The sequence below is a fragment of the Micropterus dolomieu genome, linkage group LG19 (genome assembly GCF_021292245.1).
Source record: "Micropterus dolomieu isolate WLL.071019.BEF.003 ecotype Adirondacks linkage group LG19, ASM2129224v1, whole genome shotgun sequence".
Classification (NCBI taxonomy): domain Eukaryota; kingdom Metazoa; phylum Chordata; class Actinopteri; order Centrarchiformes; family Centrarchidae; genus Micropterus; species Micropterus dolomieu.
Genome location: NC_060168.1, coordinates 17,263,550 through 17,286,999, shown reverse-complemented (window position 1 = coordinate 17,286,999; position 23,450 = coordinate 17,263,550). Strand labels below are relative to the sequence as shown.

The window sequence follows — 23,450 nt, the reverse complement described above, 5'->3', positions numbered from 1 at the left end:
TCTCTCTCTCTCTCTCACTCTCTCCCTCCCCCTCTCTCTCCCTCTCACTCTGCTTTTCATACATACGCCAGAGCGCAGACTGCAGCAGAACACAGGGTCAGTAGAGTTTTCCTCCTCATACTGAAACAGCTGAGAAAGCAGAGACAGTTTCCCGCTGAGGAGGAGAGAGATGTTATTCATGGAGGATCTATTGAGGAGTACCTGACCCACAAGCTGCCAAGTGTGTAGGTGAGTGTGTGTTTGTCTCACTGCATATGTGTGTGTGTGTGTGTGTGTCCATGTGTGTGAGAGTTCACTGCAGAAGCAGCAGCACTGCAGATACACCGACCAGGGGCTCTGCTCATCCCTCTCTCCCCTCCCCCCACTCTCCTCGCCCTCCTCCTCCTCCTCTTCATCTCCTCGCTTCTCTTGTAGCATCCATTAACAAGTCAGGATTTAGCTCTTTCTGGGAGCATAGTGCTATGAATGTTGTGTGCTAGTGAGAGAGTACAATTGGTCTGGCCACACCTGGACAGCTGCAGGGTGGACACATGGTGCGGTGGATTTTTCTTGCCTCACGACTGATGTGTGCTCTTGTGAGGCACAAATCAAGCTCACCCCTGGTAGTTTTTGAACTGTTTTCAAATAATCCCCCTCCTGCAGGTTTGCATCAAGCTCTGAGAAGCAGTTGTGTGGACTCCTACACGCACCCATCCCTCCTTCGGGACCGGCCCACCCCCTCCCTACCTGCCCCTCATCTTCATTTAAAGATATGATGCCCGTCTCTGCGCCCCTGTGCTGAGGAGGCGTCGGCGGGCAGCAGTATGGGCGCTGTGCTGGCCGGCATCCCCACCACCACCCCCACCACCACCGATCTGCCACCACCCCGCTGCCCCGCCGAGACGGGCGCTCCCCCCAGCCCCGCTGATGGGCGAAGACACTGACGCCACCCCGACGCTCAACCACCGCGGTTTCCTCCCCGACCACAATTATGTGACTGAAGGTAAGAAGATGACAGAGAAAGCCTCATGTGTCTGTACGTTACCTAAGTGTGTGTTTAAATGTTACCCCATGTGAATGAGTATCTGTGTATACGACTTCTGGAGAGTGTGTGCGTGTGACAAAGTGTGCGTATGCTTGTATAGATTATTATTATTAGATGTTAGACATAACAAGCTTAGGACGGCTTCCTAATCTTCTGTAAGCTCCATGTTGATCAGTGTTCAGACAGAGTTGCAGACAGAGCAACAAGAACTAGGGAAAAACACTCTTATTACTGCAAAATTCCAGTTTTCCTCTCCACGTACCCTCATTTGTTTCAGTTTTTTTTGTTTATTTTTGCTTTTGTAACCACTTTTGTACCTTGTGTAACACAGCTATTTTGCTACACTGCAGGGAATCATTGATCTGGCCTGTATCCGAATGTGTGTATGTGTGTCTCTGTTTGTGTCTGTATGTCAGTGACAGAGAGAGTGGGAGAGTATATATTTTTAACTGTAACAGCACCACAGTACACCTCTCACATCATAATAGAATCACATACATGCACACTCTGTTGCTCTCTCCTCTTGAATAAAACAGGTGCAGGTGTCAAATTTGAATATATAGCTTATCACGCCTCGGATGGGTGGTTTATTAAAAGGCCCTGCAGCACAAAAGCCCTGCAAACCACTGGATTTCTTTGGTTTGTTTCATAAAACAGATGGATTATAACCCTGGATAAACCCCCCTTCTTCTAATCTCCATTACACCACTAATCTCACCTGCACACTAGCTACACTGTCTGCCTTTCTTCCTGCTTATCTGTGTGTCCCCAATCTGTTTCTTACACTTAGCTCATTGTTCGCCACGCCTTAGACCAGAGCAGGGGATTATCATTTGGGGGTCATGAATGTGTTGTGAGCTCATCTGTGATCACTGCAGGAAGGAAATTATGCTTCCTGTGTCTGTGCTGTTATATAATTTCCCTCACACAAAAGCACAAACTCTGTATGTATTCCCCCTGACCACAGTCTGTAAGACCTTTAGCGGAGCCTGTTGATTGTGTGTGTGTATGTGTGTGTCTGTTTGTGTGTGTGTGTGTGTGTGTGTGTGTGCGTTTGTGTGTGTGTGTGTATTCAACCTATTGTATCGCAGTGATTGAAGGATATCTGTGTGTGTGTCTTTGTTTGTCTCAGTGTGTGCAAGTGTCTTTTTTTATACAGTATTTCCATGACCAATATGTGTCTTTGTCCATTTCAGAAGAGGATTTTCACGAACTAGCGCCAAAAAATCTGTCTTAACATCACCGACCATCCATTATTGCCATAGCAACGGTCCGTGATAAAAAACATGCTGCTTTTCATGCTTGGCCATTATGATTGACAGGCCGTCCCCACCCACCTATAATGGTAGTATTAATTATTCCACATCTCAGGCAGACACAGATGTTATTCAGGGCGAATTTCTGATGAATTCACACCAAAGTGGACACACCTATGAACACTATTGGTCTGAAAGCACTGTGCAACACATGGACAGTCTCAAAAGAGGTAGTTGCAGAAGAAGTCATTCACTTAATGACCACAGAAGATACTTTCCTGTCACAGTCAACAAAATGATTCATTACCTGCCTACCTACATCCACTCCCACACCCTCCACCTTTCCTCCATGTTCACCCCATCTCCCGTACTCCTCCTCCCCATTTCCATCCCCCACTGCCTCCCCCTCCCTCCCTTTCCCCATCGGCCATCTAATGCAACTCGCAGCATTGTCCGGAACTGAAGTGGTGCGTCTGCCAAACAATTATCCAACAGTGCTCTAAAGGCTGCTCAAACACAATGTGCCTCTGTATGTGTGTGTTAAAGAGAAAGACAGACTGTAGTAGAGACAGACAGAGTGCGGTGGCGCATGTGATTTTATGCTTGAGTGTATTTTATTAGCTCCTGTGTGTCTCCATCTGTCTTTATTTTTTTTGCCGTTGTTGCATTCATATTCATGTCCGTGTCTTTGAGTGCATACCGTGTGTCTTTTTGTTTGCTCAGGTCTGTGTGTGTATGGGTGTGTGTGTCTGCAAGGATTTTCTGTGTATGTGTGTGTATATATGTGTGTGCGCATACGTAACAGTGTGTCTGTAGATCCTCCCGTGGGGATTCCCCTGCCCTTTAACTCCTACAGGGAAGGGATGCCTAACCTCCCTCTACCTTAACTTCCCTCCCCTCACTTCTTCCCTCCATCTCTTATTCCCTTTTTCTTAATCCCTTTTGCCCTCCTCAGTATCTCCCTTTGCTACAACTTCACCTCCTCCACCTGGAGTGGCCTTGGGTTCAAGGGCGGATGAGAAAATAAAAATGATACATTGCATCAAAATTCTGAAATTTTGCATTTTTGATAGTTTTGTAAATACATTTTTTATGACTGTTTCCATTTCATAAATAATGCAAGCACATTATTATTGTGCACAATATACAAAAGTATCAATTCTTTTAAGTGAAAACCAGATATGGTAAATCTTAAGGAGCTTAACTGCTTTATTTTTAAGATTGATTGTTTGTTACAGAATCTAGTTGGTTTTGAAAATGTTTGAGAAACCTCAGAAGTTGAATAGTTTTTCAGTTGCCTGTAGAGATGGGCAAGCCTCTTATTGGAACTGAAACTGGAAACAGATAATCCCACAACATGGGAACAAGATTGCACTAACATGTGCCCGGACATCATACTGCAAGTACAAAGGAGGTAAAACCAGTAAGAATTTAATTAAAGCCAAATGTTTATTCTTACCATAGTAAAACAACCAATATGTCTAAATATAAATTGTACATGTAACTCTAAAAGTAAACATTTGCTGATCGCAGCGTCTTATACGTGAATAAATACTTGTCTTCATTTCATATAATTTCAAACTGTCTTCCTCTGAGTTTTCTGACTGTTGTTCACACCAACAGTTTAAGAGTTAAAAGAAATTGCTTTGGGCTTTAGTAACCTGTGATGAGGAGATGTTTGACATTTGAATTGACAGATCAATCAATGAAAATAATTGTTAGTTGTCATACCTGGATGTAAGTATGTGAGCTTTCACAAGCTGCTCACTGCTCACTTTTCTAATTGTTATCCAATCATTGTCACCTCTGGGGAAATGCCAGCTATCTACACTGCCTATTAAGACATATTAAGACTCTGTCCCGTAAGCTGTCTATCTCTGTCCATCCTGCATGTCTTGCTAGCCTTCCTGCCAAACCCAACATGTAAATACATCATAATGAATAGATACAGAATGATCATAAATTATTTATTTATTTTTTATTTTTTTGTCTGATGAGTACTCATGGCCAAGTGTGGTGATGCAGTAACTCAGTCCCTACCCTTAACCCCACCCTACCTCCCTGGTCCTTCCTTCGTTCCTTCCCCTCTGCTTCTCCCTGTTGCCCTCCTCCTTCCCTCCATCCTTGCTCCTCTTGCAGGGCTGCTCCTGGCTATAGCCTGAAGAGCTCGGCCCATCCTGTCCACCCCTCTCCACCCTGGAGTCCTCCCCCAGGATGTTGAGTCCCATCCAGGTCCTGTGCTCCGACATCACTACCCTTTCTCTGGAGCCCGAACCGTTTGCCTCTTACACTGAAGGTGTGTGCTCTATCCTCTTCTATCCCGAAGGTCATATCTATGTCGCACAGTTGCGCCACATGACCCCAGTGTGAGGTACTGAGAGTTTGTGTGTGTGCGCCTGTGTGTGGGTAGCTTAATGTAAGAGTGTGTTTGTGTTCTGCTGGAGTGTGTATGTGTGTGTGTCATTAAGTTTGTGCGTGTGTTTGAGTCAGGTGAAATCTCACGTGAGTCTGCGTGTTATAAATATCTAAAACATCACTTTGTCTCTGTCTGTCTGCCTCATCCTTCTTGTATGTCTCTATTTTTGTACCTGCCTTTTTATTTTTGTCTCAGTCTGCCTGCTTCAGTGTGGATTGTGTGTGTGTTTGTGTAAATGTGTGATTGATTTCTTTAAATAGTTTGACCAGACGACACCCTGACTCCTTCATAGCTATCTTACTTCTATTTTTATTTATATATGAAGGAAGGTGCACAGAGACACAAAATATGACAAACTCACTTAACCTCTAAACACATATACTCTGTACATGTACTATTTAGATATTCATGCGCACACAAGCAGGGCTACAACATTTTTTTCCCATTAATTATCAATTTATCTGCAATTTCATTTCTTAATGTATTGATTAATTGAATGTCTACAAAATCTCCAAGAGCCTTCAAACTGCATTTTTTGTCTGACAAGCAGTCCAAAACCCAAAGGTATTTAGTTTGCTATTGTAAAAGATTAATATCTGAGAAGGTAAAACCAGTGAATATTAGTAGGCATTTTAGACAACAATTCATCAAATATGAATATCGTTGCAGTATAATTTTGGCCACGTAATCGTTTCAGCTTTTCACACATTTGCACAGAAATAAACAAGTGGCAGATAAAAAAAGGGCGAGAGTTTTCTGAATATGGAGATTACATTTCAGTATTTATGAGAGGTCGACACATAATCTCAGTTTTGGGTATAAACCATAAACCAGCTAAGCTCCTAATCTTTTTTTATATTACAGTCTCACAAATCTGCTGAAAAAACAAATTGATTTCTATCAAAAATGAATCACACATTGCTGCTTTGAGAATTCATGCAGATGTTTTTGCAGCCAGGCAATACAGGATTACAGGTGTATTTCACACACGGAGTTGAAGCTGGCTTGGTTTGTGATTCTAATTGTTTGTGTCTATAACCATTAGGCTCACACCGGCTCTGCTCCATTGTGCCGATGTGTGTTTGGAGAAATGGCAGATTCCCTGCTGTGCTGGGCTTAAATCACTCGTCTCCACACATGTGTACCTCTAACACAAACACATGCACCATTTTTTCCCCAGATAACTCCAAAACTGCAGGACAGGGATCAATTTAACGTCTCCCTCCGGCAGTCTCTCCCCTCATCTCCTTCGCTCCCTCCTCTCGCTCCAACCAGTCTATTTCTCTGCAGGGTAATTGAGTACACACACTTGTGCACACGTACACAGGAAATGCGGGGTGCTTGAGCTGCAGCATGCACACACACTCACTAACACACACACGTGCGCACACATCTCCTGCTGAGTGGTGGCTTGTCCTCGCTTTTAAGGAGTGTGTAGTTTTGGCTCAGCTTTAATGGTCTGTGTTTACCCAGACCTAAGATATCTATAATTGGGACTGTAGGACGTCTGCTCCTCTCTCTGTCCCCATAGTAGCCTGAACAAAAAGAAATAAGGAAATCCACCTCCCTCGACCTTCGCCGCCACCCTCGTCTATCCCATAAACCTCCTCTCTCCTCTCAAGAGTGCCTGCATTGTTTCATTTTGTAGCCACATATGAGCACATCTTAATGTGTATAATACAAACTATGGTTAGAACAATTATTTTCATCATCAGTTAATCTGCCTATTATTATTTTCTTGATTAGTTGATCAACTTTTGCTTTATAAAATGTCAGAAAATAGTGAATAATGCTGATCACAATTTCCTGAAGCCCCAGGTGACGTCTTCAGATCTCTTGTTTTGTCCAGCCAGTCATCCAAAAACAGAGATATACAATTTACAATCACTTAAGACAAAGGGAAGCAGCACTTTCTCTCAATTAAGAAGCTGGAATTAGGGAACATTTGTAATTTTTACTTGAAAAATGTTTATTATCAAATAAATTATCGAAACTGTTGCAGATTAAATTTTTGTTGATCGACAAGTACATTAATCAACAAATCACCCCAGCTCTATCTGTCAGTCTTTGAATTGTCAGTGAAAAATGGCCATCACAATTTTTCCTACAGTGACATCTTAAAATTGCTGGTTTTGTTCAGCCAACATCCTCAAAAATGAAAATGATATGTAATTTCCAGTTATGTAAAACAGGAAAACTGCTACAGACAACAATAGTTTGGCATGTTTGCTTAACAAATTACTTAAACCAATAATGAACTGATTTATTTTCTGCTGATCTACTAATCATTTCTCCCGACAACATTCTTTGATCATTGAGGAGTTGCTGTCCTTATAAACACCTCACAGTGCATTTGTGTGTGTAATTATTATCACTTGTGCATTATTTTATGCTTCACTGTGTCATTGGGTGCATTCATCTTTGCCTGTAGTTTTGCGTTGATTTGTACTGTATGTGTGGGCGCATGCACTTGCAATCACATTGTGTTCCCCCAGCTCCTGCAGTGGGGTGATGAGTCAGACAGGCCTACTGATGCTAATGGACTATCTGTGGGAGACAGACACATAGGGTTGCAATGATATGATAGTTTCACGGGATGATAACCATCTCAGAAAATATCACGATATTACACAATTTTTATTATAAGTTTTATTTTTTGGTTGAACAAACACTTGAAACTTGAACAGCTTTTTTAATAACACTGATACGGTAGAATTCAATGCCGTAGGTAAGCAAATGTAAATGGTAAAACTACAAATTTTCATACCACAGGAAATAGTGAAACCAGCTGCAACCCTTGAGACACAGCTAGCTTGCTTATACTGTAGCATATACACACTATAAGACATAGACTTACAGCTTGACGACAGACACGCACATATTACATTAGTACTGTACATTTCCCTCTTAGAGGAGAGCCACAGCATTTGTGTTGAGGCTTGTTTCTTAAGTGTCTTCAGTTGTGTGATTTCTTAGTGTTTTATTTTTCTGCAATGCTCTTCTAATAAAGAGCATCAGAGAGACAGATGGAGTGAGCTGTGTATGGTGTGTTTGTGAGAGAGAGAGTGACAGAGGGTAACTGAAAGATAAAGAGGCTTCAGGTCGAGAACAGACAGGATGAGAGAGGAGAGTATGTGCTCCATATTTTATTCAGCTATATTGTGTGCCTCTCCTGTGGTTTTGCTTAGCTTAGCTCTTTCTCTGTGCGACTTGAGTGGAGACGCAGTTATCTGTAAATGTGTTGGGTGTATACACACTCACACACACACACACACACACACACACACAAAAGCAATAAGCACACACATTTGCTGTACATCATTACGTGACTGTGTGCATTCAAAGCTGCATGGTGTGCATACGTGTGTTCATGAATTTAGGGGTCTGTTTTTGTACGAGTGCCATCGTGTGTGTGTGTATGCAGTAATTATCTGCATATCCTCAATTTGGACCATAACATCTGCTCCATCTCCTGGTATTAATTTTGCAATGTTTGTCAGTGGACAAAACTGCAGCGGCATAATTATTTTACCACGCTGCTTCTTCCTGCGAGGATTGGATTGATGAATCCAACTTCCTCCTTCACCATACTGCCATATACGGCTAACCGTTACGAGTACCACCGCTACTGGTTGGCTCAGCCTGTTACCATGGCAACCCCTGCTCACCAAAGGCACCCAGCACCGCCTCCGCCCCAGCGCCTCTTCCCTCCACCTCCCTTTCCATCCTTCCCATTCTTCCACCACCAGCATCACCACCACTATGTACCCGCTAACCTACAGCCAGAGTGCCGTGGGGGAGGGATGAGAGAGAGAGAGAGAGAGAGAGAGCTGAATGTGGATAGACAACAGGGAGGAAAATGAGAGAGTGAAGTGGGGCAAAAGAGAGAGACCGGGGAACAAGAGATGAGAGATGACAAAATAATGGGGGATCGAGAGAGTAAGAGAAAGCCTGAAATAGAGGAAAGACATTGAACCTGAAGAATAAAGAAGGCACTGCAGTGACTGAAAATGAAAGAGAGAGAGTAAGAAGCAACCAGTAATACATGAAGATTGTGAAGTACAGAGTGAATAAGGTTATGTTAGTGTGGAGATTGAGGAGCAGTCCCCGCCTCCCCTCATCATAAAATCTCTCTCTCTCTCTCTCAAGGCCACCACAAAATAGGCAAGGCTACAGCTTTGAATGAGTGAACTCTCAATAAATAAGCTCTATTTTTATTTTATAGTCACTGCTTATTGAGGACCACCTTTTCTATCAAAACTGAGCTCAGTGGACTCCTTTTACAAAGGCTTGGTGGGATACTGAATCTGAAATGAGGCTCATTTTTGTGGTAGTGCAGTAGTTGATGTGAGGTTTTGCTGTACACAAATCTCAGGCAGGCAGGACTGCTTTGGAGGCTAGAACCCTAAGTCAGTCAAAATGCACCGTTATTACGCCTGGGGGGCTATGCAGCTTCTTTCTTGATTACCTTGAACATAATTTCAAAATCACTGTAGGTTTTGTGTTTTAGGTAGAATAGGTTTGCAGATGTATCAGCATTGAGTGCTGACTTGCCTACCAGCACCTCTAAAGCTCACTAATTAACACAGTATATCTCGTTTGTTTATATTCTACAATACAGTGTAAAAATGAAGATGTGGTTTAACTGGAGGTTTTTTGTTCGGGTGTAGTAACTTTGTGGAGTCTCTGCTGGTTGCCTAACCTCCTGATGATGACAAGATCTTCATTATGAGTGGACTGATTTGGTCAGTGTGAAAGAATCATGCAAATTCATCATCCGACTTACTGCCCCATACACCAGCAACTGAACTGCATGTCATGATGCAGTATGTTGGCGGGTGTCATGTGAAAAATACAACATATGGATAACGTTTGATAAAGAAAGCTTGAGAGCGTTTGTCGTGACTGAGGTTGATTATCACCATTTTGAAGATTAACCAGTCACTGAAGTTATCACCATAGTGATCAGCATCACCAGCAATGTGTCTGTCCAAAACACCTCCTTTGTATTTGCAAGTGTAAAAACAGTCCATCCACACATTTGAAACTTAACAGCTAAGCTGAACATTCACTTCACTTCTGTTAGTAATTTGACTGGACTTGTTTGTTTTGTTCAAATCAAAGAGACTGAACAGCCTGAATGTGGGATGATGACCAAGCAGGTCAAAATATGGGCCTATATCAAATATTTATATGATGTTGGATTAAATAAATTATCCATTGATGACCATGGCATTCCTGATTTTGGAGGGTCAGCAGACTAGTAAATTAGCTTACCTAGCGTGGCTAGTTTGAACTTTGAGATAACTTTACATGGCTTGCTACCAGGTAAGCTACATCCTCTCATACCGCCTCTCTTTGATTTGAACAAAACAAACTTCTTCTTTCTTTGTATTCTGATTTCACTCCCTCTTTATACAGCTGACTTAAGTTTTCTTTACAGACAGAGCTGCTTTGGGGGCAGAAAAAGTCTCAGTAGTTAAACTTCTTTCAAAGACATGATAAACGGAGGTTCAATAGAAAGAAGGTCTGAGAGGAGATTATATGCAACGCAAGATTCAAGCATCAGATCTCACACTGACTTGCCCTTCATTAGACGGCACAACCAAGTGCTTTCTATTTCATATTCTGTGTGTTGTGCGATGCAGGAAGGTCCACTGAGAGCATTGAGACAGTAAATGCTAAGTGGTTAATAACGTGCGTACTCCTCGTATTACAGTGTTGTCACTGAGTCAGACTGTGTTGGTGTTTCGGGACACAGAGCTAGTGATGGGGACATCGTCACAGATATGCAACTGAATGTCCTGAAAAAATTATATTTGAATGATTTTGAATCACTATTGCAAGTACACTGAGTGGTGTTTACACTTTAAGACACTACATAGATTATACCCCCTAATTATTCATATAAACACACACACACACACACACACACACACACGATTATAAAGTCACTAGAGTTCATTGTGTGTGTGTGTGTGTGTGTGTGTGTGTGTGTGTCATTGTGTGCGTCATTGTGTATGTGTCATACTGGAACACAGATAACACCTGTGCCTAATGTGAAACAGCTGTATGTTTGTGTCTTTGATTTTCTGTTGTTTTGATGGGATAATATGTACTGTATTCTGAATTTTCTCTAAAAACTTACACACAATTGCACAATATTTGTGTTAGGTATCAAATATTGTTTTATTCTACACATTAATTTGAATTTTTTAATCCACTTGCATGTTAATGTATTGACTGTTGACTCGGTTTAATAATTTAGTCAGATAATATAGATGAATCATGATGTGTGTTCAATTAGCTAATGGCTACTCTTTTTCTCTTTCCTACCGTTCTTTCCTCTCATGCTACACCTCTCTCTCTCTCTCACTCACTCTTCGACTCTATTTCTCTCTCTCCCCAGCTGATATCATCTCCACTGTAGAGTTCAACCACACAGGAGAGCTCCTGGCCACAGGGGACAAAGGGGGCCGAGTGGTCATCTTTCAGAGGGAACCTGAGGTAGACATTACATGGTGACACAGGAGTGGATTTTCACTTCTGTCCTGTCCCTCTCCAACAAAAGTACTCCTGTCCTTACCCAATCCCAGAAGAATGACTCCCGTCGCATCCAATCCCGATAAAAACATATATAACGTTATATAATAGCGTATTAATGTTAGAATGAGTTAGAGCATATCTATATATAAAAACAGACCTATGATGCCTGTCCTGCCCTTTCCTGTTGACATTTTTTCTGTCTCGTCCCAATCCTGTGATGAATAGTGAAACTGACTCCCAATCCCGACGGGATTCCTGAAAAAATGTCAGCCTCTAGTAGACACACACACACACACACACACACACCAACACTTCCATACATGCACACAAATATACAGTTTTTCATTGCAGCTCTGAGAGCTGTGACGAACACACATCGTTCCCCTCCAGGTACAGCCTAGATTGATTGATAGATAAACAGTAATGCTCCTGCTGTGTCAGAGAGTGTATCATTAGAGCTGTGCAGGGTCCATGCCATGCCATTTCTTCACATGATCAAGGTGACAGAGACTGGCTCAGGCCCCGAGTGTTACATTGCACTGTGAAAGTGCACATTTTTCTCCCCACATTTTCACCTCCCTTTCATTCCACAGAGCAAGACTGAGCCATTCTCACAGGGAGAGTACAATGTCTACAGCACCTTTCAGAGCCATGAGCCCGAGTTTGACTACCTTAAGAGTCTGGAGATCGAGGAGAAGATCAATAAGATCCGATGGCTGCCTCAGCAGAACGCCGCACACTTCCTCCTCTCCACCAATGGTGAGAGACCCCACGCACACACACACTTGTCCATCTTAGAGGAGCCAGGAAGATGTGGAAGGAGGGATGTGCTTGATTGATATTTTGTGGAAAAACACTCTACTTAAACCAGAACTAACCAGAATGGCTCTCATATCTGAGTTACCATTGTTTCTCCCTTAAGTGTGTGACAAAGTGAAGAGCCTGGTGTTGCAGTTGAAATTAAGACCATTATTTGAATTTCTTGGGTCAGAGAGCAGAGTTGTCCCTTGCCCTAAGAGAGAAGAGTTGCTGCTTGTGTTGCATCACATTTAAGAGGTCTCATTATTAGAGTTTATTACTATATTGGAAGATCTATAGATTTTCCCTGAGCGCCCTGTTATCGATTTATTTAAGCACTATATTATTTATGATTGAGGGTATGAAGAATGTAAGAACTGCCTCAGCAGCTGGGCAATGCTGCTGCTGGACTGCTTGCAGTCATTTGTCGCTCAGTGTTGATGAAACAAAACCTCACTGTTAGTTCATTTAGAGCTTTAGAGTCCAAGCTGTCTTTCAGAGCTGACAGTTTGGGGTGTGGTGGATTATCTTGTCTATGAAGTTAATTATATTGGGTTCAAGTGCCTGGGTTGACCACATCTAAAATCATAAAACAGCATTTATTAAAAAAAAGATTTTAGGCTTTGAGCTTTACCAATAAGATATGAAATTCTATATTTAGCATACTCTGATATATTTAATCACATCTAATCTGAGATCTCCGGATAGCTTCCTAACCTCAGAGCATTGACATATCTTTTCTTTTTTTTTGTTACACTTTCAGATTATATTTGTCCTTTTCTGATTGTTTCTGATTGTCTGTTTCACAGATAAGACCATTAAGTTGTGGAAGGTGAGTGAAAGAGACAAACGGCCGGAGGGATACAACCTGAAGGATGAGGAGGGTCGCATCAAGGACATGTCCACCGTCACCTCCCTACAGGTAACGTCTGCCTGTCTGTCTTTATCTATTGCACACACTAAAACATTCATAATTGCAGTCAGTTGTGCAGCATAACTGGGTCAGTGGGTACAGATGCGTGCATGTGCAAAAATGGGTCACTGGCTTAATAGTACACGTGTGTACACATAAGTGTGTGGGGGCGGAGAAAACCTCTATATCCCAGTGTGCAGAACAGCAACACAACATTAGTCAAAGCTTCGGTACACACACAGTTTGCCCATGTGTGTGCATATGCACGTATAGTATGTCCTTCTTTGTAGACGTGTGTGTATGGTGACGGTGCTCCCACTGTGCTGTATGCAAATAAGGACACACATTTTGCATCGACAAAGATATTGTGTGTTAATGCAAATGTCAAGATATGAAAATGAGCTGTAAGTCATGCACTAAATTGGCTCTTGATCTGGCCATCAAGCGAGCAAGTTAGGGTTCCAATAACTATTATTGATGTCAAAGGTAGTAATGGATTAAATATTAATTCATGATACAATTCAATTATTTAAATTGAATCTACTTACTGTATTTCCACTATCTTTCCCCTCCTAATCAGCATGGGATGATAAACTGCTCTCTCTTTCTGACTTTGCAAGGTGCCGGTGTTGAGGCCGATGGACCTGATGGTGGAGGTGAGCCCACGGCGAGTGTTTGCCAACGCCCACACCTACCACGTCAACTCCATCTCCGTCAACTCTGACTACGAGACCTACATGTCAGCTGATGACCTGAGGATCAACCTCTGGCATCTGGACATCACCGACCGCAGCTTCAGTATCCTTTGTTGGCTGTAATATGTATGCAGAGTGAAGAGAAGACAAATACACAATCACGTAGACACGAATGTGAACACATATGAAGGAACAGGAATAGAGGGCACAGATAATTCAAGCATACATTATCACATTGATGCTTACACATGCTCAATTCTCAATACCTGCCCCCCCCACACACACACACACAACAAACTCCCACATTGCAAATCCCACTTTGTTGTATGAAGAAATGCACAAAAGACACACACTGTTGGGGGAGGGGAATATTATCTGTGAGGAGTGAAAATGTAGCTTAATGAATAATTCAAAGGCTGCATAAATATTTCAGCCTCTTTCTGAGTTGTAATCCAGCTCAATAGGACACAGTAAAGTCACATCCCTGACCCAGTCAAGATTTATAATGTTACAGTTTTTCTGAATATGGAATTACTTTCCTCCTAACAACCCCCACCCCTCCAAGATATATTTATATTGGTTTGTTTTATTTATTGTATTATTTACATTGTGTTGGTTATGCATACATTTACATACATTTATGTTTTTATTTTGTATGTTTATTATGGACCTGTGTAGGTTTCCTCATGAATTCAAACACAATCTAATTCTCATTGAGTCAATTAGTGAATGAAATTGATGAAAGGATGAGTGAATGAAGGAATATGTACTTACAGTATGGTAGACTTCAGCAGGTAAAAACAGTTCCCTCCTTGGGAAGTTCCCTCTCTTTGTTGTTTTTCTGAGCGATGCCTCCTCTCAGACATTGTGGACATCAAGCCAGCCAACATGGAGGATCTGACAGAGGTGATCACAGCGGCTGAGTTTCACCCCCACCATTGTAACTTGTTTGTCTATAGCAGCAGCAAAGGCACCCTGCGCCTCTGTGACATGAGAGAAGCAGCGCTGTGCGACAAACACTCCAAATGTGAGTAAACCTGCTGAGAGCTGGGACTGAGACACACACATTTAGGTTTTTTGACGGGTCAAAATGTCAGATAGCACTGGATATTTTAGCCTATTAACTACAAAATCAGAGGAAGTTAATTTTGCTGCTGAACATGTTTCAAAGCATTTTAGATACAGTATTATCTTAAGTTTCTAAATAAACAGTCCACAGTTTTAGTTATTTACAGCATGTTTTTAGCTCTGCTAACAGCATGGCTCCAGGATGGCAGTGTCAGTCAGTTGGTCCCGCACTTCCGCCCAGACTAAAATATCTCTCCAGCTATTGGATGCATGCAATTTTGTACAGACATTCATGGTTCTCGGGCGATGAGTTCTAATAACTTTGGCAATCCCCTGATGTTTCCTTTAGCGCCAACAATGAAGTTCACTTGCAGAGACTTGCTTAAGATACCAAATCTTTCACAGTGCCTCATTATCATTACTTTGCTTTATTATGTATTATGTGTGGTTATGTAGTAAAGAGAGGGACTGTTTTCCTTGTGGTGCATTCCACCAGGCATATTCAGTTTATAGGTAAGTAACGTAATGTTAATGTATTGGAAAGTAAATAATCTAAAATCAAAAGAGTAAGTAAGGATTTCTTTCACCATTAAATACTATTTCTTTCCACTGCAGGTCCATTATTTAATGTATATAAACTAGAAATAGTTTTACAGCTCTAATCAGTATGAGTGAGTAGTACGTTGCACTCTGCAAATTGTGTTCAGTGGAGCAACTCAAGTGGCAAGGGATTTAATGATTTTGGGGTATATTCAATGAGAAATGCCAGTACTTAACAGGTTTCTTTCATTGTATTGTTCTTTTTAGAATACCTTTGTTGATTGTTCTCTTTATAGTGTGCTGATATACACAGACAGCAACATCTGTCCATAAACATCTGTCATCTGTATGGTGTCTCTGCCTCGTTGACTACAGTCAACATCTAGACTCTGAGAGATTTCACTATCTGTGAACATGAAATAAGACACACACACATACCCCCTTCATGTGACACAACTGTGTTTCTGCCTGTCATCTGGCTTAACTCACCCTGCTGTCACTCACTCTCTCCCTTATTCTGTCCCACCCTCTACAGTGTTCGAGGAGCCCGAGGACCCCAGCGCCCGCTCCTTCTTCTCTGAGATCATCTCTTCGGTGTCGGATGTCAAGTTCAGCCACAGCGGCCGCTACCTGCTTACCAGAGACTACCTGACTGCCAAAGTCTGGGACCTCAACATGGAGAGCAAGCCCCTGGAGACATACCAGGTGTGTAACTGACCACCTGTGAAAAGCCTGAGGGAGTGTTAGATTACAAAAAAACACAATATTTCCTCTGTCATCTCCTAGAGGGTTGGGATCACTGCAAATGATACCACTATAGTGATATCGAATGATCATCACTTTTCTACAACTTTACTGTCACTGTATACTGGTATTCCAATAACTACTCTCTTGGCAAACCACAAATGCAGCAGTGTTCGAGGAGAAAATATAGACAATAGCCTTTATAATCCGGCTGTTCTCATTATTACTCTTCTGATACCGTCATACCACCATCACATGCTGTTGCATAATTTTATTTAAATACATAAACCAAGATAATGCATCACAATTACATAAAAATACACCCACGTCACTAAAAAACAAACCAATGATACACGGGCAAACAAACACAAAGACACAGACAGTGTTGCTGAGGAATAAGCAATAACATTTCTTTTTGTTCTCTCTTGAAAGCCATTAAGGACATATTTTTCAGTTTTTCTATAATGTACCTGGATTACAAATAATTTATCCATCTGTCTGTTATCTGTTATGTTATTTATTCAATACAACGCAAACATAATTGACTTAAGTTTTAGGACTGATTAAATTAATTTTGTTCCCTTGATATGTATCATAAATGTATTCCATATTCCTTTTCTAATTCTAATTTTTTCACTTTTTTAATACCATAATCTCCTAATGAATGAATTAAACCAGTTCTTAAATAATATTTGGACTCGAAATTTGCTAAGGATCATTGACATAACACCCGAACTGAATGTATTTGTCTGTATTTGATTCGGTCCAGGTACATTTGATAAATCACACGATAAACTTAAAATTAGGGCACCTTTGAATACAAATGCTTAGACCCTTAGACTCAGATATAGTTCAGTATTTTTTCCCCATAAAAGTTTTATCATGGAGCAGTCCCACAAAGCATGAAGGAGAGTGGCTTCTTTTCACTTACACCTCCAACACCTGCTGTCATCAGCTAGTCTTGCTTATGTGTTATGTTTTTGTTCATGTTCGCCTCTGGGAGATTTTCTGTTGGACTCTCCACCATCATCTAAACACAGAATGAGGGGAAATATATTGGTTTCATTGTGTTCATCCCTCCACTAGAGTTCAGAGACTTGTTCTTGTGGCTTGCGGAGGCCCAAATACACTCTAGTATGACGTTTCCTTTAATTTGCCACCCTTTGGCATCTATGAATTCAATACAAGATTGTTCAGGTGTTCGTTATGTTGGGGTGTTCCTGCTCAGATTCTTTGTGCAGAGCTTCTTCTCCCAAATCAAACAGTACAGAAGAACCGTTTTGTATTAAATGTTCTCTTGCTTGACATAAGTTTGTGAGACTGAAATCATTGTTGCTTTGTCTAAACTGCTGGGTGACCAGCACAAAGGGGGCATTGTCATCCTGCAAATATTCATGATTGGAGACAGAAATTAATCATGGGAAGATGGCTATCTCTCAGAATCACAGTACTTACTGAGGATTAGATTTTTCCCAAACCTTTTAAGGATAATTGGATTGATTACTTGCCAGAGACTGCACTTCTTCTCGTCAGTCCAGAAACTCACTGTGGCCTAAGTTTTTAACTGTAATCTGTAGATGCAGCACTGTGTGCGTTTGGCAGATGAATACGTGCATCAGATAAACACAAACATTAAATTATCAATATGCCCTGTATGTGGTATTGAGATTAAATGGGCTTGGCATGCTGTTGAAAATGCACACATGAAACTAAGTACTAAGCTCATAAAAATAGATTTATTTCTATTTTTGCATGCTGTCTTTCACACGTCCACTCTCAATTTGTCTCTTATATACAGTCTATGGTTTATATGCAGTAAAAGTATTTATCAGCTGTTTTTTCAGTGTGTTTTTAGTATTCCTGCTGCGGGCGTGTGGTTAAACGTGTGTGTGTGTGTGTGTGTGTGTGTCTGCCTGACGTGTGAGGACTCATGAGGCAGCCAGGAGTGGGAGGCCAAGACGCACTGGAGCTATTTATAGTCTCCACTCATAAAGTGAAACTGGAAGGAGGGATACCTTACACAGCGCCCGACACCTAGATCTGCAATGCAGCACAGAGAGGGAGGATGAGGGAGGAGGGAGGGAGTAGAGGGGTGAGGGTTTGGGAGGGTGTGTTGAGGATGGTTTGGTGAGAGGAGGAGAGAAGAATGAGGGGAGAGTTTGTAAATGAGAGGATGAGAAAGAGGGATGGGTGAGGTTGAGTGGAGTAAACTGAGTAAAACAGAAGGGAGAGAAAGGATTTCAGCACTAAACTGCTCTTATTTTAGTAAATTTACACTCTTATTCCTCCTGGAACATGAAAAATCTGCACAAATGCATGAGGGATGACACACTGTACTCTAAAATCAGAGATCATGCAGACTGGAAAAAAAAAAAAAAAAGACTAGATTCAACTTAGCTGACATTGTATCATTTCACTCTGAGCAGAAAGACCCACAGGGGAAAACCAAAATGTCACTGGGTTTGATGTACAACCATGAGCCGACCTCAGCTTGACCGTTTATTGATTGCGAGGTGACTGTTGACTGCTGACTTTATGCAGAATGTGAAAATAGAGGGCTGAGGGGGCTTAATGCAGACCGCGGCGGCTAGAGGAAGGTGTAGATTTCAACCCTTTGCATCACCGAGCGGACACAGTGCCGACACAGGCAGGTTGGATGAAAGCACAAGGGGAAAGAGTTATTAGTCAGTGAATGTGTGTGTGAGTGTGTGTTTTCACATGTGTGTCCCTGTTATCATGCCCTTGGTGGGTTTTGAGGTTAAGGAGTTTAGATTAAAATGTACTCCAGGCCTCGTATTGCTGAGGGCTGGTGTTGTATCTTATTAGAGTTGCCTTCAGGGAGGTTTGTTACAACTTGCCCACATTTAATGTGTTTTGTCTGATCTGAGCTTTGTATGTGTGTGTACGTGTCTCCTGCTCACCACTTTTTATTTATGGTTTATATACAGAGTTGATACCTGGGACTGAAGCAACTGTGTGCTGGATTCATTTTTAATCATATTTCCGTGTGTGTTCCTCCAGGTTCATGATTACCTCCGCAGCAAGTTGTGCTCCCTTTACGAAAACGACTGCATCTTCGACAAGTTTGAGTGTGCCTGGAACGGCTCGGACAGGTACCTGAAGTCTCTGGATGTGTTTTGTTTCTATCCTTTCCTTTTGTGATCAACTTTTTATTCGTTGCGACCCCCCCACTCCATCCCATACCCTTGGGTCTCCATCCCATACCCTTGGGTCTCCATCCCATACCCTTGGGTCTCCATATAGTATTTACAAGACACAAAAATACAAATGGTGATCTTCTATCTCTTGCTGAAGTAGTACCAGCTACAGCGCCATTCACTCTTGCCACTAATCCATATTATTTATATCAATGTATGTGAGTTAATCCATTGAGCTTTTTCTATCTGTATATGTGGAGGTTTCCAATGTAAAGCTGGCATCTTTATGGCAGCAGTAAGTTAAGTTAGGAGAGCACATCTATTCAAAGATGTTAATTTTAATGAGGCGGTATCATTTAGAGGTGGGGGAAGCGATGAAAATAGGCTCTAGGTATGCTCTGTAAATGTGTAAATGGCAAACAATCAAAGTAGCCCGCACCCCACCACACAACATATTCCAGCTTTTCCAGCCATTATTTGTGTGCCATGTAACGTTTAATGACCTGCTCACACAGACATTCAGCTCACTTTGTACTTTACCAAGACATGCTGTTGTGATGATGTTAGCTATAGTAGCAGGAGAGTTGTGAGTATCGCTGTCTGGAGCTGGTGAACTGGCTCTAGGACTGTCTCGTCCTCTCTGCATGTTAGCTTTACGGCAGCAGCTGTAGTGACAGTACGCTAACCCACAACTTAGCTAATGTTAGTTACATTACTTGCTGTGTTGTTTGATCTATATCATGGTATTGGATTTCACCAATATCGCTTACTCCACCTTTAGGATTAAGACAGTGGGAGAGCACGGCACATCGACATCCAGTACATCAGATCAGAGAGTAGCTCAAACCTCACCCCAAAAAAGCATTCCCAATACAAATATTATACTACATTTATTTAACAGCCATACTAGATTTTGTATTAATATTTTACATGCAAAAACATATAATTGCCTTTGATAAATAATGAAATATTATGCATTATTACAGGTTAAAATACTAACCCTAACCCTATAGTACATACAGCATTTGGGGCATAAATAGTACTTTACTTTATATACTTTAAGTACATTTTGAATTTTACTTAAGTAGAATTTTGAATGCAGCACTGCAGCGATTCTGCTACTTTTATATCAAGTAAAGGATCTGAATTCTTCTTCCACCATTGATGCGAGCGAGTGAATCTTGATTATGTTAAAACTTAGCCAAATAAAACTGAAATAATCTGCATTTCCAGATACCACAATGGCTAAGAACAAGTGCAAAACTGAAGAATATCATGAATCTTGTAGAGATCTTGTTGTGTTCTACCAAACGGCTCAGACAGTCTTGTATCCCAAAAGCAGATTAATATTTTTTGTTTATTTTAAGGTTAACATGTAGTCCTATTTGTAGCAACCCATCAGGTCTAATCAAGATTCAGAAGGCTTTATTGAGTGTATTGTTTTTATTTTTTGTCCTGTGTACACTTACTGGTTGTCTTCTGTTTATGTTGTCAGTGTGATCTGGTGGCAATTGAGTTTCCCCATTGGGGAATAATAAAGCTTTCAAATCTAATCTAATAAATGTTTTTGTAATTTGGAGGAAGTGACCTTTTAAGTTTAGGCATGTAGTTGGGGGGTTAAGGCTAGTTTGGGAATTTGATAGTCATCCTCTATATCTCACCAGTTTAACACTAAGAGAGACAAGAGGATGAAAGTTTCCAGACTGGAGTAACTATCCTTAATCGCCTCTTCCTCTTGTCAGTGTGATCATGACCGGAGCCTACAACAACTTCTTCCGCATGTTCGACCGGAACACCAAACGCGACGTGACCCTGGAGGCGTCAAGAGAGAGCAGCAAACCCCGCGCTGTCCTGAAGCCGCGGAGGGTCTGTGCCGCCGGAGGAAAGCGCCGGAAGGACGACATCAGCGTGGACAGCCTGGACTTCACCAAGAAGATCCTCCATACAGCCTGGCACCCGACTGAAAACATCATCGCCATCGCCGCCACCAACAATCTGTACATCTTCCAGGACAAACTCAACTCTGAGATGCATTAATGAACAGATGTCAGCGGTGGACTCAAATGAGTTTACACCTGAACACACAGCTATGCCAGAATGTACACATTTATGGACATAACGCGCACAGGAATATGCCTAACACACCTCCCCGCACACACACACACACACACACACGCACTGTCAGAAAACATACACACATCTAGGTCTACTCTTTGACACACTCCCCTCACCTCTTCTTCAGCCTCCCAGAACTGAAAGGACCTAGAAAGGGCTAGAAAGGAACAGGCTGGATTACGAAATGGATTATGGATTGCAAAATTGTCTGAACTGTGGATCTCTTGTTGATTGTTAACCTCTGGATTGTGCTGGTTGGTGAGTTGATTGCTATCAGCTTCTGAGGGGGGATAACCCAACCCACCCTCAGACTGAAGAGATGTTTACATGTTTGTCTTTTTTGGTTCTTCAGGCTCTTTTGCTTTTTCCTCCTCCTCCTCTTCTCCTTTCTGTATTTGTGTGCTCGAGCAAAGCCTATTCTTATCCCTTGCCTTCTGTTTGGTGTAACAAAAACCCTTCATGGTTGTTTACTAGTGGCACTGATGAAAAATTGGGGCATTTCTGTAATTGGCTGCTTGTTTGATTTCAGATCAGCTACCCCACTTCCGTTTTTGTAACTTCTTGTTAAATGATTTTAATGATGGTAATTATGATGACAGTGACAATTTAAAATGATGTGTGATGTGCAAGGATGAACTCGGGACCCTCCCCTTAAGTGCACCCAGACGCCTCTGAGCTCAACTGGACTGTGTTCAGTGAGGTAAAACATTTACAGTCCTGCAGATAGAAGCAGAAGTTAATAGGTTATTACACCGTGGCCTAAAATGAGGACACACTCTCATATGTGCTCCACACACTGTGTTTTAGTCATTAATGTTTTCTCTGCTGGAACAGGCCCTTCAACTTCTCATATTGTGGATTCTGCTTCTGGTCTTGGGGCTGCGTCGTGTGCTACTTCGCCGTTCAAAACAAGTCAAATCAACCAAAAAGAAAAAAAAGGAACTACATAATTTCAACAATCAAGCAAAAAGATGCTGCATGTCAAACCAATTTAGCCTAGGTGTTTATAAATTGACTGACTTGGCTGCCTTCTTAACCATTTAGACCCAGCTGTACAAAGGCTTCAGGGGCCCCCGGGGGCCCCATGCAGCACGAGTAACCATAGAAGACCGAGCTCTCCTACCTTTATTTGTGTCTTTGGACACTGAAGCATGTTTACCAGTGTTCGGTTCATACACTTACATGTACATTTTGAATGAAGCCGTCCAAGAATCAGTTTCTACTCAACTGAAACTGAGAACCAAGAAGTATGGGGAATGTTTCCATTAATGTTGTTCTCTAAAAGAAAAAAGGAAAAAAAAATCAAAGGGCCTAAATGGTGTCTGTATATATCAATTCTGTTGACATGTATGAGTTGTTTTTTTTTTATCATTCATAAACGGACACGATCTTCTGTATTGATGATTGTTTCCAAAGCTACATCAGAGAGATGGTACTTCAATCTCTTCAGCCTTCCTCACCGATTTATTTTTCTGAAGCATTTATTTTTAGAAAACACTTTTTGTTTTTTGTGGAAACATCTGTCAATTCTACTCCACGTCCCGACCAAACTAATGTTGATTCACATATTTTTGTGTTAATGTATGTTGATGACAAAATTGTAAAATGGACAGTTATAAATAATGTTAATATGTTTTTTTTTTCTGAATAAAGATTTCAACGAAATTGCATCCAATGAGCGTACATCTGTGATTTTTATTGCAGTGTAATAATGTTAGACTGATAATAATTGCTAGTGCCATCATGAAAATGTGCACGCTTTATTGCTTATAGGCCTGTAAGGGGTCATCATCAGTCTGTAGTGATGTGGTCTGAGGCACCACCTAATGTCAAAACACACTTATTGCATCTGAAAATAAAAGATTCTGGCAGATTGCAATGCCTCCTAAACCTTTTCTGCCATGCCCCCTTTGGAAGCTGAAAAAATTACGTGTTACTAATTTACTAAGTTAGTAATTTACTAAAATGTCTGTCGGTTTCATTTATTAATTGTTTATCATTTACTTTTGTGCAAATAAAAATGCAGGTTTCTACAAACAAAACATCTCTCTTGCGATACACTGATGGTGAACTAGATGGGCTTTTCGTGTTTTGGGTTTCTTTGTTTGATGAGCATCTGTCTGTCCATCTTGTACTGTATGTGCCATATTGCTGTAAATAAATCTTTCTATCCTGAA

The 23,450-nt window shown here is 41.4% G+C and overlaps 1 protein-coding gene across 3 annotated transcripts; it reads left to right on the top strand.

The window, feature by feature from the left end:
• Positions 1–61: 61 nt before the first annotated feature.
• LOC123957410 (serine/threonine-protein phosphatase 2A 55 kDa regulatory subunit B gamma isoform) lies at positions 62–23,450 on the top strand. Of its 3 annotated transcripts, none has more exons than XM_046030165.1 (11): positions 62–224; positions 643–982; positions 4,420–4,576; positions 11,106–11,203; positions 11,836–12,001; positions 12,850–12,962; positions 13,574–13,751; positions 14,511–14,675; positions 15,792–15,961; positions 19,022–19,113; positions 20,901–23,450. In XM_046030165.1, exons 3-11 carry the CDS (start codon positions 4,495–4,497, stop codon positions 21,193–21,195), a joined length of 1,359 nt encoding a protein of 452 aa, XP_045886121.1. In that variant the 5' UTR covers positions 62–224; positions 643–982; positions 4,420–4,494; the 3' UTR covers positions 21,196–23,450. The 3 variants fall into 3 exon arrangements, with proteins under 3 accessions (XP_045886121.1, XP_045886120.1, XP_045886122.1); XM_046030164.1 differs by having other exon boundaries at positions 62–228; XM_046030166.1 differs by lacking the exon at positions 4,420–4,576 and having other exon boundaries at positions 62–228.